Source organism: Solanum verrucosum, unplaced genomic scaffold (assembly GCF_900185275.1).
Source record: "Solanum verrucosum unplaced genomic scaffold, falcon-dt-bn FXZP01000008.1, whole genome shotgun sequence".
Taxonomy (NCBI): domain Eukaryota; kingdom Viridiplantae; phylum Streptophyta; class Magnoliopsida; order Solanales; family Solanaceae; genus Solanum; species Solanum verrucosum.
In genome coordinates, this window is record NW_026020195.1 from 1,500,015 (window position 1) to 1,515,390 (window position 15,376).

General features: G+C 30.7%; 2 protein-coding genes across 3 annotated transcripts; both read right to left on the reverse strand.

Annotated features, from left to right (window-relative positions):
- Positions 1-1,314: 1,314 nt before the first annotated feature.
- LOC125829810 (uncharacterized) lies at positions 1,315-3,193 on the reverse strand. Of its 2 annotated transcripts, XM_049509004.1 has the most exons (4): positions 3,103-3,193; positions 2,785-2,849; positions 2,593-2,653; positions 1,315-1,463 (listed from the first exon to the last, which is right to left on the reverse strand). In XM_049509004.1, exons 1-4 carry the CDS (start codon positions 3,191-3,193, stop codon positions 1,315-1,317), a joined length of 366 nt encoding a protein of 121 aa, XP_049364961.1. The 2 variants fall into 2 exon arrangements, 1 of the variants encoding a protein (XP_049364961.1); XR_007443106.1 differs by lacking the exons at positions 1,315-1,463; positions 3,103-3,193 and having other exon boundaries at positions 2,590-2,650; positions 2,785-2,844.
- Positions 3,194-4,438: 1,245 nt separating this feature from the next.
- On the reverse strand, positions 4,439-9,931 carry LOC125829763 (uncharacterized). Its single transcript, XM_049508963.1, has 6 exons — positions 9,891-9,931; positions 8,095-8,164; positions 6,803-6,902; positions 5,294-6,398; positions 4,730-5,193; positions 4,439-4,644 (listed from the first exon to the last, which is right to left on the reverse strand). The coding sequence occupies exons 3-6, from the start codon at positions 6,865-6,867 to the stop codon at positions 4,536-4,538; spliced, it is 1,743 nt and encodes a 580-aa protein (XP_049364920.1). The 5' UTR covers positions 6,868-6,902; positions 8,095-8,164; positions 9,891-9,931; the 3' UTR covers positions 4,439-4,535.
- Positions 9,932-15,376: the final 5,445 nt, after the last annotated feature.

The following is a 15,376-nucleotide window of genomic DNA, read 5'->3' on the forward strand; positions in this document are numbered from 1 at the left end:
CACATAAACTTAGATAATTGTTTCTTGATAAAAAGTATTAAAATGGAATGGGGAAAGGAAAGGCGCAAAATCATGGATTACTGGATCTTGAAAGTTATCATCTTAATTTTTATTTATCGTTTATTTTTTTAATATCTAAATCAGACATGTCTTAATTCGCTAACGTAAATAAAAGTGTCAATTATTATTAAGTACTTATATTGTTATTAGAACTTAGTGCATCAAATTTTAATAGGGATTAAATTGCTAGAAGTGCACACTCTATTATCCTCCAAGCAAGGAAACAAAAGAAAAATAAAGACGATGGTGTTATTACTAAAACATTTACCTTGTTCTTTAAAGTTCATAGAAAATTTGGACCGATCATTAGCATAATCAGTGTGATCGTTTGTCCTTTGTAGAAAAGACTCATATGTTAAATATGTTGCATCATCGAGTGCTAAACATTATCATTAGAGACTAAGCTTATGCCATTAGTCAATAAGGAAAAATCTAACTTATTTTTATAACGATAAAGATAGATTCAACCCAATTATTCTATTTCTCATAATTCAATGACAAATTTGGACTAGCCATTCGCGGCGACAAGGCAACCATTTTGTCCTTTGTAAAAAAAACTCTTGTGATTAAACACATGATATCAAGGAGTGTTAAACATTACCATTAGAGACTAAGCTTCTACCATTAGTCAACAAGGATAAACCTACCCTAACGATAAAGATAGATTTAACTCGATTATCTCATTTCTCATAATTTAATAAAATTTTTGGACCTTTTCCATACGAAAACTTAGTACTTGAAAATATCAAAAAGTGGACATATTTGCAAATTTCAAGGGATTAGTTAAACATCCCTCATGGCCAAATACTACATTCATGCTCCTCAGGTACGGAGAATTTGTCTTTCGAGAAAAACTATATATTAAAAAAATAACTTGTTATGTGTGACACCAAATCTCAATATATATTTTATTGGGGATTGAGAAAACTAATTTGACTACAATTTATAAATTGCCTACATTAAATAAAATATATATAAAAAAAACGTAAAATTTGTCCCCTTGGAACTAAACTCAAAACTTTTTCTTGTTAATACCAAAAATTAGGGTTTAATGTCGGCCATAAACAAAGCTACAACACGACATAATCCTCATTAAACTCTTAATTAATTACAACAAAATGTAACACACGTCAAAATTGTATTCCCAAAAATCTACTACATTTTTATACTTGATATCGGGAATTACTATATGATACTATATTGAGGATTCATACAAACTAAAAAGTCGATTCTGACTAGTTTGAGATTGTTATTTTATGGGCGAATGGACTTGTTATGTATGGGGCGTCGTCGTCTAACCCAATGATAGTCCATTGTGTAGAAATCAGAAGTGTCTTTCCCTTCAACCCACTCTTGCCTTGTCCCTTTTCTTGCATGTACCACTTCTCCCTCATGTTCTTTACCTAGACACATGTGCGATCATATCGCGCAAAATATTAGTCGTTTTGATAAAATAAATTTGAAATATCTTTAAGTTCTAGATAAATAAAAGGTCATTGATCATTATTATGTAACATATTATCGTTAGTGCTAATTAGGTGAGACGATATATATACATAAGTAAGGGATCGAATATATGTAAAAATAATTACTAATATCTTTTTTAAGGGGCATGCAAAATAATATTAATTAAAGGAAAAAAAGATAAATATACCTCTGAACTATTGTAAATGGTATACAGATATCCTCCGTCATACTTTTGGGATATTGATGCCCCTGCCGTCCAAAAACTAGAGCATATATACTATTTATACTAAAGGACATACACGTGTCATAATCTTATCCACCGACCCAACATTTATTAAACATTGGATCGACGGATAAGATTGTACCATGTGTCCCTATTTAGTCTTCCGTTAGAGTGAAGGGCATATATGCTCTAGTTTTTAGATGACAAGGGCACCAATGTCCCAAAAGTATGAGAGAGGGTATCTGCATACCATTTACGATAGTTCAGGGTATATTTATCATTTTTCCCTTAATTAAAAGACATAGTAGGTTGTAATTAAGTTGGTCAAAGTGTAGACAAATTGAAACATAAGTTGAGTATTTTAAGATTTCTACACCATATATTAATAGTATTTTTTCTGTTCCAAAATAGTTGTTACTGTATTTTATTTTCAGAAAGTAAATTTAATTAATTTTTTAAGTTAAATTAAATTAGATTAAGATTTGGATATTCAGAACTATCTAAGAAAGCATTATACATTGTAATTTTTTTTATATTAATATGATGAAAAAATATATCTTAAACTATTGATGAAAAATTATGTAATTTGATTCTTGAGATGAAATAAAATGTGAAAAGTATTATAAGACGAAGGCAACATTATATTAAGTGAAAAGACTACTAGACATGAAATTATGGAATTATCAGCATATCAATGGAAGGTTTGTTAGTTAATTAGTCAAAGTAGGAGGATTCTTAAAAAAATTAAACTTTTATTTATCTTATATATATATATATATATGTCATGCATATGAAACCAGTTAATATTTTTATAATAAAATTACTAAATTATATACATGTACCTGTTAATTGTGCAGTGTTCAATGGTACCAAATTCATTTGATTTCCATTGCTTTTCACCTGCTTCACACAAATGATAACATGTCATTTTCATGAAGAAAAAAAATACATACTATATGCTGGAAAATACATACTATAAATAAGTTTTTTTTTAAAAAAAAATTATTTTTATATATGAAAAAAAAACTCATTACATTTGGATGTTCATTGAACTTGAGCTTCCTAGGACTTGAAGGGAGAGTCATTTTCCCTTCATGATCTGTCAAAATTACAATACAATGAAGTTAGCAATGATATATAAGCAAAAGGAAAAAAAATATTCAATGGATAGAAAAAAAAAGGCAAATGATAGCTCGGTGCACAAAGCATGTTGTATTAATAGAGTTCGTGAAAGGGTCACATGTTACACTCCAAGGAATGTGACGTAAACAGTCTACCCTAATGCAAGCATTAGTGATTAAACTTCCACAACTCGAACAGTAACCTATAGGTCACATAGAAAAAAGAATTACCTAACAATGGAGCAGCACATGAAAATGGAAATAACATGAAAAGAGTGAAGCAAATGAGTAGAAGAGTAAGGATGAATTTTTTTATTTCCATTGTTATGGTATTAATTTGATGAAAGTGTAATTCTTTTTTGAAATGAAAGTAGGAATATATAAGAGTCAAAGAAGGAAGGAAGGAAGGTAAAAGCCCACAAAGTTCAATGAAAAGAAGAGAGAAAAAAGACATACACAAAGCACAAAACTCACACTTCCAAAAATAAATTAAAATAGGTGTAAAACTCCATATATATTTATATATATATATATATATGAGTTTTGCTTTTTTAGGAACCTTCACACCATTTGGGTTGATTTTGTGTTACCTAACATCTTGCCCCCTTTGTAGGCCGGGGAGAAGTCAAGTAGGGTCAAATGAGTTTATCTTAATCTCATTTTTTTTATGTATATACAGTAAATGTTGAATTTCTGTTGGTTTTTTCATGTGTTTATACTTATTTTATATTTTGAATCTTGTTTGTGAAAATCTTGAATTTGCCACTGTAGGACAGTAATAAATGGAGGTTATATTTGCTGACAAAATTGTTACACTTCTTCACGTATGTTTGTCTAGCTAGAAAACCCAATATGATAATTTAATTTAAGTGTTTTTGGATAAAAGGTTCACTTGCATTAGCAGACTTGTGAAATGATAAAAGTTAAATGTCCTTAACTCTTAAATCTTAATTAATGATTTCGAGTTTGAGTCTTGAAAATGACGTCTTCTTTGATAAGGAGCACTAAAATTCACCATATTATATTAGACTGTTTATGATGCAAATCCAAATTAGTCATGCTAGTGGACTATGAGCACCAAATGCTCAAAAAGGTAAATGAGTTTCAAATTCTACAAATAAAATTCCATGACGATAATTATCTTCCAATAGCATGGTTATTTGTGAATTTTACACAAATTTATTAGTAGTAATAATAAATAAATTGGTCTTTAAAAGAAAAAAACCAAATATATGCAATATATTTGGGCTCAATGGGCCTTGACCAAAAGAGTCAAAAAGACAAAAATCTCTCACAATAATTAACCATAGAAAAAGAAGGGACATTAAACATGAGTATACATGATATATTGTATAAGAACAAAAATGTAGGAAAAAGGTTTTACATCAGTAGCCTTCATGTCTTTAATAAAACAAAGGGAAAATTGACATAAATAGCCGCCCATCCAAATAATAGCCGATAGATATATAATATACACATAATATATATGTATATTGGCTAACGGATGTAAATATTTTTGGCCACGCGACCAAATGTGTAATTTCCCCTACAACATGCCACCCCTAAGAGAACAATGAATATCAACATGTATGCATACTTACAATACTCAAAAGATTCAAGATTTAAGGTCTTGTTATGTATATTCTTTAACTAAGAACAACAATTTAGAATCTACAACACAGAAGGCCTTGTTTCCAACCTTTTTGTTTACTTAAACGCCTCCGTTCCGCTTTCGCCATTCTTACTGGACTGCTATTCCATTCATTTTGTAAGCTGTGAGGAAGTAAGAATGAAAATGTTCATCATAAAGTTACTAATATCAGTATCAAATTTGAAAAGAAAAGGATAAGTAGCATACACTGGGAAGGCAAAGGATCTGGTGCTGGTTGTGCTGCTTTCGGATCGAAGAGATACGCTGCCGGAGTAAGATATAGGCCCTGAGTAAGTGATGGAACCTGATATAGGACCTCTTGCTGCAGAAAAACTTGCCTCTCCATCAGCAAAATGACCTTGTCCATTAGCCATATTTTGGGATTCAAGGTGTTGTTGGTGCACGTTGTCAGCAGTATTAGCAAAAGGAACTTGACTTGAAGCTGAATTATTATCTGAGTTTCCGTTCTTGTGAACGGAGACAGCCTTTGGCATGTGAGAATGTTCAGGCAAGTTTCCGACTCCTCCTTCCGTGGTTTTTGTTGATTCTGGTTTGGTAAGATTGACGTAGAAAATACTAGTTCCCACTCCCTCTTTGCTATTACCCTTGTTGTTCGTTTGATCGGGTGCAGAAACTGCAGTTTGGCTTTTCAAAGTTTGCTCAGAAGGCACCTGCAGTTCAAGAAACGAAATCCTTACTTTATCGACCAGAAGAATGTGTCTGAAGAACACACCTAATTTCCGCGAATCTGTAAGAATGATAGGAACAAACCTGATCAGGTTGCAGTGTAGATTGATCACCATCAGAAGTCTTTATATTGGACTCTTCCACACGAACAACGGTATTAGGAGATGATGGTTTTTCTGATGCATTAGTAGTACATTTTGAACCAAAAATCATCAACAAATCCTCGAGATAAGAATCCTTATCCGCATCTTTGTTGGCATTATTCTCTAGGGACGGATTGAAACCGTTTGGAACAGGTGCTCCAGTAGCTTCTATTTCTGTATCACGAGTCACAGCAATGTTCTTGGCATCTTTGAAAGATGAATCTTGAGATATAGATGCAATGGTCGACCCCATATCGACACTTTTCCTGGTGTTGCTCTGCTGTTCTTCATCAGCATCAACAGAAACAGACGTGCTCGGTTGACCATCTTTCCAGCTTTCGATTAGAACTTTATCTACTGCAGGTACACCCTCATCCATACATATGTCTTTAGCCATGTTAAAGTTGTTCTCTCTATAGCAAACTGTCAATTCAGGAAGCTCGTGATCGGTGACACCTTTATCAGAATAAAAATGTTTGTTATTCTCAAACAACTCGGAGTGAGAGGTAAAAGGCGAATCAGAGTCGATAGTTTCATTTTCTTTGTCATCAAGGAAACCAAGGGACTCATATTCTGGAATATTCCATGGCTGATCTCTATCTTTTGTATCACATTCAAATGGATTTCCACCTCTCTTGCTATGGATGATATTCGACAAGCCTCCATTTTGATCATCCGTAACACTTGCAGCAACAATTTCATTTGTTTCACTTGAGGGAATATCACACACAAAAGGATTTCCACCTCTATTGTCACCGTTTATCTTGGACAGATCTACATTATGATCGTCCCTCACATTTGAACCCTTAATCTCATTGTTGTTATCAAAAAATATAGAGTCATCGAGTTCAGGAACTTTCCAGAATTCATTCCCATCTTTTCTGTCACACGCCAAAGGATCTTCCCTATTGTCGTGGACATTTGTATTTCCGAAGTCATTTACAGGAAAACCTAAAGAATCTGCTTCCTTGTAACCATTTGAATGACTTAATATCCCATTCTGATTTCCATTCATCGTAGGCTTCTCTTCAGTTGTGTCAAAGACGCTGTCGTTGCATTCAAATGTTTTAGAATCATGCACAGAGACTAGTGTGGAATCACTAAACAGAGGATGATTATCTGCAGTCGAAGTTAACTTCTCAATGCAGGGATCAAGTTTTGTAAGAATACTAGTGTATTAAAATCCATCGATGAACTCTTAAAGTAAAGATATCAAGAAATAGACGAGTAGTACAACAAAATGAAACATCTCGACATTTATCAAATGAAAATCTAGAGTCTCCAAACGAAAGAAGAAAGCATCAGATTAGCAATCCTTATTACTCGAAACTAAATAGAAAAATACACACATTTGCTCAATACTACGGTGTACATGGATCCTTTATTTCACACGAGTACTTTGTACTTAAGAAGCTGCAGTATAAAGAAGAAGCACAGTTTGTACACTTACGAGTTTTCATTGTTCACATCAGCTGGTAGAGTCTGGAGAAGTCTCAAAAGCTGTGAAGCAAACATCAAGAAGTAGTCGCGGAGAAAAATAGCTCACAGACCTGTGTCAACATAAATTTCAAGAAAATATTTAAGAACATTCGCTGAAATCTCCTCAAGTTTAGTACATGTCCAGCAGAATTCTGAAGAAAATGCTACTATACATAACAGGCCAAACGACATTAATCGTTAATGAATACTGATAATGTCCAAGAATACAATATGAAGCAAACTTAGCGTTCAACAGGTCTGATAAACCACTACAACAACAACTATGCCTCGGCCCCAAACAAGTTGGGGTCGGCTGAGTTACCACTACTTAACATAAATCAACCTGCAAAGGAGGATAGAGTGTACACAAACCTTACCCCTACCTTGGGAGGTAGAGAGACTGTTTCCGATAGACTCTCGACTCAAGAAAAAGCAGATACTAAGGAAAACATGACAAGCATTCTGAAAAAAAGGAACAGTAACAAGAAAAATACTACGACTACTAGTAAGGAAGGATAAGCAAGACAACGCTCTACTACCTGCTAACCTTCTACCGTAATCCGTGTCCATAAATCAGGTAAGACTCAAACTTGTAAATGCCACCCATAAGTTGAGATTTTGTAACAAAGAAACAAAAAGGTGCAAAATCATCTCAATCACAAGATGCCAATAATTTGAAATAAAACAAAGGGAATTCACTCAGACCTCATCTTTATTTTGTCTTTTCAAGACATCCTTTATTTTAAATTCTTGTCCTGACAATGAATAGTGAATTTATGGTCTAATTACCAAACAACCTGGAATCTTAACTTTGTCCATCTGTGAAGAAAAAGACAATAAGTGGTCACCATTTTGAAAATTTGTATAAAAAGCTCAACAACAATAACGTATCCAGTGTAATCCCACGAGTGGAGTCTGACGAGGGTACATCGTACACTAACCTTATCCCTACCTCCGAGTAAAAGCTAAGTCAAAAGATCAATCTCTACCATCCATTTTGTTCTTCAGCTATACTACCTAATCATAATCAACTAGATCTAGTTCTAATTCTTTAAATAGCAATCTCTTCACAAAAAGTTAAAAAAAAATTGTAAAAAAAAAGAAAGATTTCTTCACAATGATACATTCTGACAGGTTGTCATAGGATCCCAAGAAAATTCACAATCTCATAAAATCCAATAAACAAAGAATATATAACAAAAGGACTGTTAATTATTAAATATAAAATGATTATAATCAAATGATTTAACATATAAACTTTACCTTTCTAAAAGTGAATCAAAAGAATTTTCCTCTTTATCCCTTTAGTACAAACTTCTGTCTCTGGGTTTCACTGCAAAAAGCATAAAAACACCAAATTTCATCAAAATTAAAGACATAAATAGTACTTAAAAAAAAAACAAACAATTTTTACCATGAAATTTGAAAATCCAACTACAAAACCAAACTATAAGCTAGCCTTTGACTATAAATTGTCTTCAAATATCTATTTGGCAATATATTTTGATATGATCTTCAAATAATTTCAAGTTCTCAAAAACTAGTCTGACAAGCTCAGACCAGTTTTTTGGTTTTTGGGACTTTCCATCACAAAAATCCAATCTTTGCCATGAAAATTGAAAACCCAACTAGAAAACCAAACTAGGCTAGCGTTTGACCATAGATTTTGACCTGATCTTCAAATATTTTCAAGTTCCCAGAAATTGGCCTGAGCTTGTCAAACCAGTTTTTGACTTTTTGGGACTTTCCCTCACCAAAAGATTAAATTTTTTCCAAGTAAAATGCACGTCCAAACACAACATTTAAATTCTAAGAATCACAATTTCAAAGAACTCAAATCAATCCACAAATACACAACACATTCAAGAAAACAGAAAAACAGAGAAAGACAAGAAAACCTTTGTATTGTTGGGAAGAAGAAGAAGAGGATGTTGGTGAATAATATACAGTAAGCTCATGAAACGACAACAAATCATGCCGTTTTGAATTGCTTCATTGAGTATTATAGAGAGAGAAATGGTCTAAAAAGGAGATAGTTAGAAAACGCAATGAATGTGACAGAAAAGAGTTTTAAGTAACAAGTAAGAAGAAATAAGAGAGAGTGGGAAGCCAGCAAACATTAATATACAGCTAATACAAAAATAAAATTGTCAACTCTTTCTCTCTCTATACGTATATACATACACAAACAACATAGTATAAATTAATAGAACCACATATTATAAGTACTAAATAACATCTTATTCCTTCTAGTTTTCTATTTACCAAAAATCTCTTAAAAATGATGTTTGCGGGATACACAGCGTTGTGCACGGGATACATTAAGTTTGATACATTTCACATAGCGGGATACATAGCGTTGTGCACGAGATACATTAGGTTTGATACATTCCGCATAGCGGATACATAGCATTGTACACGGGATACATGAGGGATACATAGCGTTGTGCACGAGATACATAACGTTTGATACATTCTACATAGCGAGATACATAGCGTTGCGCACGGGATACATGCGGGATACGTAAGTAAATAAGAGATTTTTGAAAATTTTGAAATAAGTAGGGATAAATGGATATTAAGGTAAGTAAAAGAGTGTAGTTAAGTAATTTGTCCAACATATAATACCTATTATAATACTCCCTTCCCTTCCATCCATCTTTACTCGTCAACGTATATGTTTTGGACAACTTTTAAGATTCAATTAAAGTCAAAATTCATTTGGCACTTGATTCTGATACCAACTTGTCACGATCTAACTTTTTTTGAGACACATCATCATGATTTGAGAAATTGGATCATGACAGATTGGATACATTTATAAAAACATCTATTTTTAATATAACGAACGAAAATAGAGTGTTAGCAATTAATATACACTTATTGTCATTTTTTTTTTGTACGTGAAAAAAAACAGAGTAGAGTCAGTTGGTCATAATAATAAAGGTGCAGTGCACGAAAGAGAGGCACAAAAAAGGCATTAATTATTGTTCTAAACTCAAAATAGATTAAAAAAAATACATTTTCAAAAAAATTAAAAAGAGGACGGCAGAGTTTACCGGAAAAATAGATCAGTCGATTCCGATTCCGATTCCGATTCAGCTCGACGGCGGCGGTACAGAGTACTTATAATTTTAGAATTTTTTTTGTAGTTTTGTTAGATCCATAGAGAAAAAGGGATATTTGGGATTCTGACAATGTAAGAGCTGACTTTGTATGAGTATTTTTTTTAATGGAGAGAAAGGGCACAAGAGATAGTCAAAAGGTGAACTTCATTTGGGACGAAGCTGTTTGGCCGCATTCATACATATCTGTCTCTTTACTTTCTTCGTTGAGTCGAGGGTTTATCGAAAATGAGTCTTTTCAGTTTCTTAGGATTTTTTTAGTTGAAAAAATATATTATTTTGAAATTAATTATTTTGAGATTATCAATTTTATTATAATTAAATATGAATAAATTTATCATAAATAAAATTAAATTTGAAATTAGTCATTTCTTATCTCTCATCTCATATCATCAAGCGAGCCCTTAAAAGGTAAATCTACATATAAACTATGCTTATGATGCTTTTTAATTGAGTATGGTCTATTAAAATTTATTTCTCTAACTCTCGAGATAAGGATAAAATTTATTTACATATTATTTTCTTTAACTTAGAGTTAATGTATAAGATTATAAATACAATTTAATTCGAGTTTAAATGTCCAATAAATACACTTCTTAATTTAAGTATTAAAAAAATAAATTTGAGAAATTATGTAAACAGTATCATAACTTTAGAGTGAACTGTTTGTCATTATTAACGAATAATCAGAAGTTTCACCTATAAGTTTTTTCTTTACAATTGGACAAATTGGTCTATATGACTTTAAATTTGACATTCAATATTTTAATGTTGATTCTAATAATGATTTTTAATGATTACATTCAACTCAAATATTCAATAAATTTATTGTATTTTCAATAATCAAATTCAATAATTGTTTGGTTTAAATTTCTTCAACCAAATTGATTGATCACAAATAAATAATTTTGAGTTGTAGTTGAGAGATTAAAGTGTTGGACTATTTCGAATTCGCGTCGCGTAGAAGCTCATTTGAGGAAACACACTTTTTATTAATGATTTTTTTCATATCCAAACTCAAATTCGAAAACTTTGATTAAGGAAGGAGTAACTCCATCCCTTTCACAGTGTCCGTTGGTGGTAACTTCCAAAATTTTTCATTATACGTCTCTTTATAATAATATTACAAATTTATTTTCTGCATTTACTCCTTTCATGTGTTGGTAGCTATATTAAATGTTTATCCAAGGACCACTAATTTTGTCCTACATGTTTATTTTAATTTATTAAGAACAAATACACTCATGAGTACGTATAATTATTTTTTTCCTAAACAAAATACATTTAAGAATGTCTATTTCTGGGTTCGACTACACCTAACTGTCAAATTGTTAAATGTATGCACACAAAATACATTTAAGAATGTCCATTTAAATTCACAATTTGGTGTGCAAATTGTTCTTTCAATCATATGAAGTATGTTAAATTAATGCATAATTTAAGAGAAGATTACTAAGTTCTGCTTTATTAAATGTAGATATATTCATGAAAAAAAATAAAATTAAATGTATAATTGTATATAGGTAAAAGTATTCAAAGCAAGACTATATTACCCAACACATGATAAGTGTAGAGAGAATTGTAATCAATCGTAGAATGTATCAAGGCTGGTTCGTCAATCAACGAATAGTTAGACCATTCGAAAGTTACATACTCTTCAAACGTCCTTTGAAATATAGACTCTAGATCATAAAGATTTGAAACGATTTATACGAGTCGTTCATCACTTCTCTCTAGCAATATCAACCACCTCATTCAGAAGAATCAAGAATAAAGAATGAACAAAGAACCTCGCCCCACGCTCCTGTCCTACTCTAAATCCAGTCGATTTGTTGCTGAAGGTGATCAAAAAGATTCGAGGATCATTTTGGAGCACACGTGTCATTTTCACTATAATGCGCTTGAATCCGGTCCATACCTAACAACTTACTAGTTAAGATTCTATGCATGTCATCATTTCAAAGAAACAATAATTATAATTTAAAAAATAAAATATAAAACTGGAAAGCATTCTTTATTCTGACCACACAATTTTTTTTTTAAAAAACAAACTTTTCTTTAATTCTTTTAAAAATAATAATATTATTATAGTAGAAAAATGGATGTCAATGATGAGTTACACGTACAAGATAATAGGAGCCTTGCTATTTTATATTTATTAACTCGATTAATTTATATATATACATAATATTATTCTATATTTCTATAAAAAAAAATTGTTTTCATAATTTGAATCTGTAACCTCCTAATTGATCACATATGCAATAACTTTATCGACTATTATATTATTATTTTTTTGCCTAGTAAGACTCAGACAGACGTAAGAGTCTCATGAGGCAATAAAGCAACATAAAGTAAATTAATTTAGGCTCTTGTTCTGAATTAAATAGACATTATTATTAAGGGACAAAATATGTTACACTTGTGTGCTCAATTTTGTTTTCATCGTTCTTTCCATACAACAAAATATTTCAATACATTTTGACAAAAATAATAATGGAGTTATTAATGGAGTACGCTAATAAAGCATTATATACCATGAAAAAGACTTTGCTTGTCTGCCAATGCTTTTTTTGTTTCCGTGTATACGTGTATTGAAGTTCGACTATTTTGAATTTACACTGCATAAGATTCCATTCAGGGGAAGTGCTTCCTATCAAGAATTTTTCCATTTACAAGGCTCGAATTCGAAACCTCTAATTAAGAAAAAAGCAACTTCGACTCATCCGCTGCACCACATTCGTGATATCATGTCGGCCAATGTAAAAATGCTTTTTACAATGTGTCTACTTTAAACATTCGAAAAAACATTTGTTTCTATTTTATTGTACTTATTATACCTTTTAATGAAATAAAAAAACACCAAAAGCATAGAAACAGCAAAAAAAAAAAATAGAATAGGGAAATACTAATAAAACTATAATATCATCGAAATAGATCATACTGATTAATTTAGGTTCACACAAAATTATAACGTTTAAACCAACAAAGCTTAAATTCTTATCCACCTTTGGGTGAGGCTGGGAGGAGGAAGGAATTTATCGAAAGAATCGTGTGCCTTTTCCCCCCAAATAGAATAGAATAGATAAATATAACCTAGGCAGTAGGCAAGAGAGATCAACATGCACCTTTGAATTGAGGTCGCTGGCATAGAAATTCATATTATTTCAACAAAACTTACTTTAAACCAAAGAAAAAAATCTAATTTCCACGTAGTTTATACACATAGCCCTTGTTATTATTTTCTCGATTGATTTGACTATAGGTTATAAAATAAAAAAGATAAAGATAATAAAAGTCAACCATACATTTACAGTTAACCAATACAGATTGAAAGTACAATAAACCTTGGCATAATTCCAAAATTTTGACTTACACTCTTCTTTTATATACTACAAATTGAGGATTTCTCCGGTCTCAAATTATCTATCGTAATTTTTTTAAAATAATTATTTTAAATATGAAGACATAATTATGAAATTATATTTTGATCTATAAAAAAAGAATAAAATAATCAAAAAAAATTCTATACTTAATATTTTTAAAGAAAATATATACAAAAGTAAAATACGATAAATTATTTGAGACGAAGGGATATATAACAAGGGAAATTTTAATTTGTTTGGTATCATGGGGATACAGAATGGTCGGTTCACTTATTTATTAAAGTCAATGAAAACATATAAGAGAACCTGTTTCCATGTTTTCATGCAAATGTGAACTTTATGATATTTTATTAATTAGATCCAAAATTCATTTTTTTTAATTCATCTATAGTTACCATATATCGACATGTTCATACTAGTTCTGCATGTATTATTAGTTTATTACTACCATTTTATTTTTTGAAAAAATAATTTTCTTTAGATATTCGTTGGCAATTTTACAAAGAAAGTATCGTTATAATAATGTTTCATGATCGTTATAATTAAAATAATAGTGTTATAAAGAAGTAAAATATAATAAGAAAAATCAATTTTCGAGAAAATCAAATCCATACCGTAAAAATGTTAGTATTATAATTACGAATAATAATTGTTATAACGAGGTTCGATTATACTTCAAGATTATTATAGCAACAAAACCATAAGTGCAATTGTAGTACGGATACAAATGTTTTGCATAAGTTTTTAACCCAAACTTTTTTTTTCTTAAAAAAAGAAAAAAAACACGTTATGACGTTTCATTGTGATATAAAAAGTGATTAATTGGTTACTTAGCCATTAATTGTTATTATTAATAATTTGTAAAAATTAGGCAAATCACATAGTATAAAAAAGAAATTACTTCCTATCCCTACTATTTTATTAATTACCAAAAATCCCTTTTTTAGTGTCTTTCGGATACATAATATAGCAGCGCGGATACTTTAATTAATAAAGGGCGGATACTTAAATTATTAAGTTGTTGGCACGGATACTTTAATTAATAACGGGCGGATACTTAAATTAACGAGCGGATGCATAATATAGTAGCACAAATACTTTAATTAATAGCGGGTGGATACTTAAACTAATAAAGTATCCGGTTAAGTTGAATTGGGGGAAAATAAGGGATTTTTGTATTTTAGTAAAAGAGTAGGGAAATATTAAGAATAGGTAAAGTAATGTTGTGTACTTAAGTAATTTGTCCATAATTAATAAGCAGATTTTTTTTGACCAATTCACAATATTTGATTTGGATAAATAAAAGGAAGCCCACTCCCCACGTGTGACCAATGTAAAAATACAAAAAACTAGAAATTAACCTTTTTATTTACTAATAAAGAATTATAGATTATTTCAAGAGATGTAATTGATTTATTATTTTGTTGATGTGGATATATACTAAAACCTAATACATAACTTTTTAGCCATCGAGACATCTTGAAAGTGAATTATATTTCATGAATTAGTATCGACTATGATATATGAAATATATTAATCAGTCATGCATGCCACATAGACACGAGCTAGACATTCAATTACTTTAATTTGAATTATTTGAAGAATGTAATATTGTATATGAAATAAAGATAATCAGACATATTTTTCGATTCACTCAAAGTTAGATTATCGAATACATACTACATAGCAAATTTTAAATTCATCTTTGATTATAGTTTGAATTAGAATTATCGGATAAATTAATTGAGGTATGCGTAAAAACGTATGCATCATCATGAGTCAATTGTGTACACTTGCACTCTCATTAAAAAAAGAAAAACTATACTACAAATTGCTAATGCAAGCACCTCTTCGATCAACGTTGAATTCTTAATTTTGGCTAATAGTTTAACTAAGCAACTTAAGAAATAAGTTTGGTAGCATGTATATAAGTAGAAGTGGAGCAAGATTTAAATTTTATGAATTTAATTTTTAATAAAAAAATTATTATATATATTAGAATTGGAGATCAAATTATTATTTGTTTTAATTTTA

Bases quoted from the DNA above. Each gene is read 5' to 3' on its own strand.
- LOC125829810 (XM_049509004.1), bottom strand. From the start codon at position 3,193: ATGGAAATAAAAAAATTCATCCTTACTCTTCTACTCATTTGCTTCACT. The intron at 2,850-3,102 runs GTAATTCTTTTT...TAATTTTGACAG, and splicing joins ATGTGCTGCTCCATTGTTAG to ATCATGAAGGGAAAATGACT. The intron at 1,464-2,592 runs GTACATGTATAT...ACATGTGTCTAG, and splicing joins GAACACTGCACAATTAACAG to GTAAAGAACATGAGGGAGAA.
- LOC125829763 (XM_049508963.1), bottom strand. From the start codon at position 6,867: ATGTTTGCTTCACAGCTTTTGAGACTTCTCCAGACTCTACCAGCTGAT. The intron at 6,399-6,802 runs GTAAGTGTACAA...ATGCAACGACAG, and splicing joins GATGTGAACAATGAAAACTC to CGTCTTTGACACAACTGAAG. The intron at 4,645-4,729 runs GTATGCTACTTA...ACTTCCTCACAG, and splicing joins AGATCCTTTGCCTTCCCAGT to CTTACAAAATGAATGGAATA.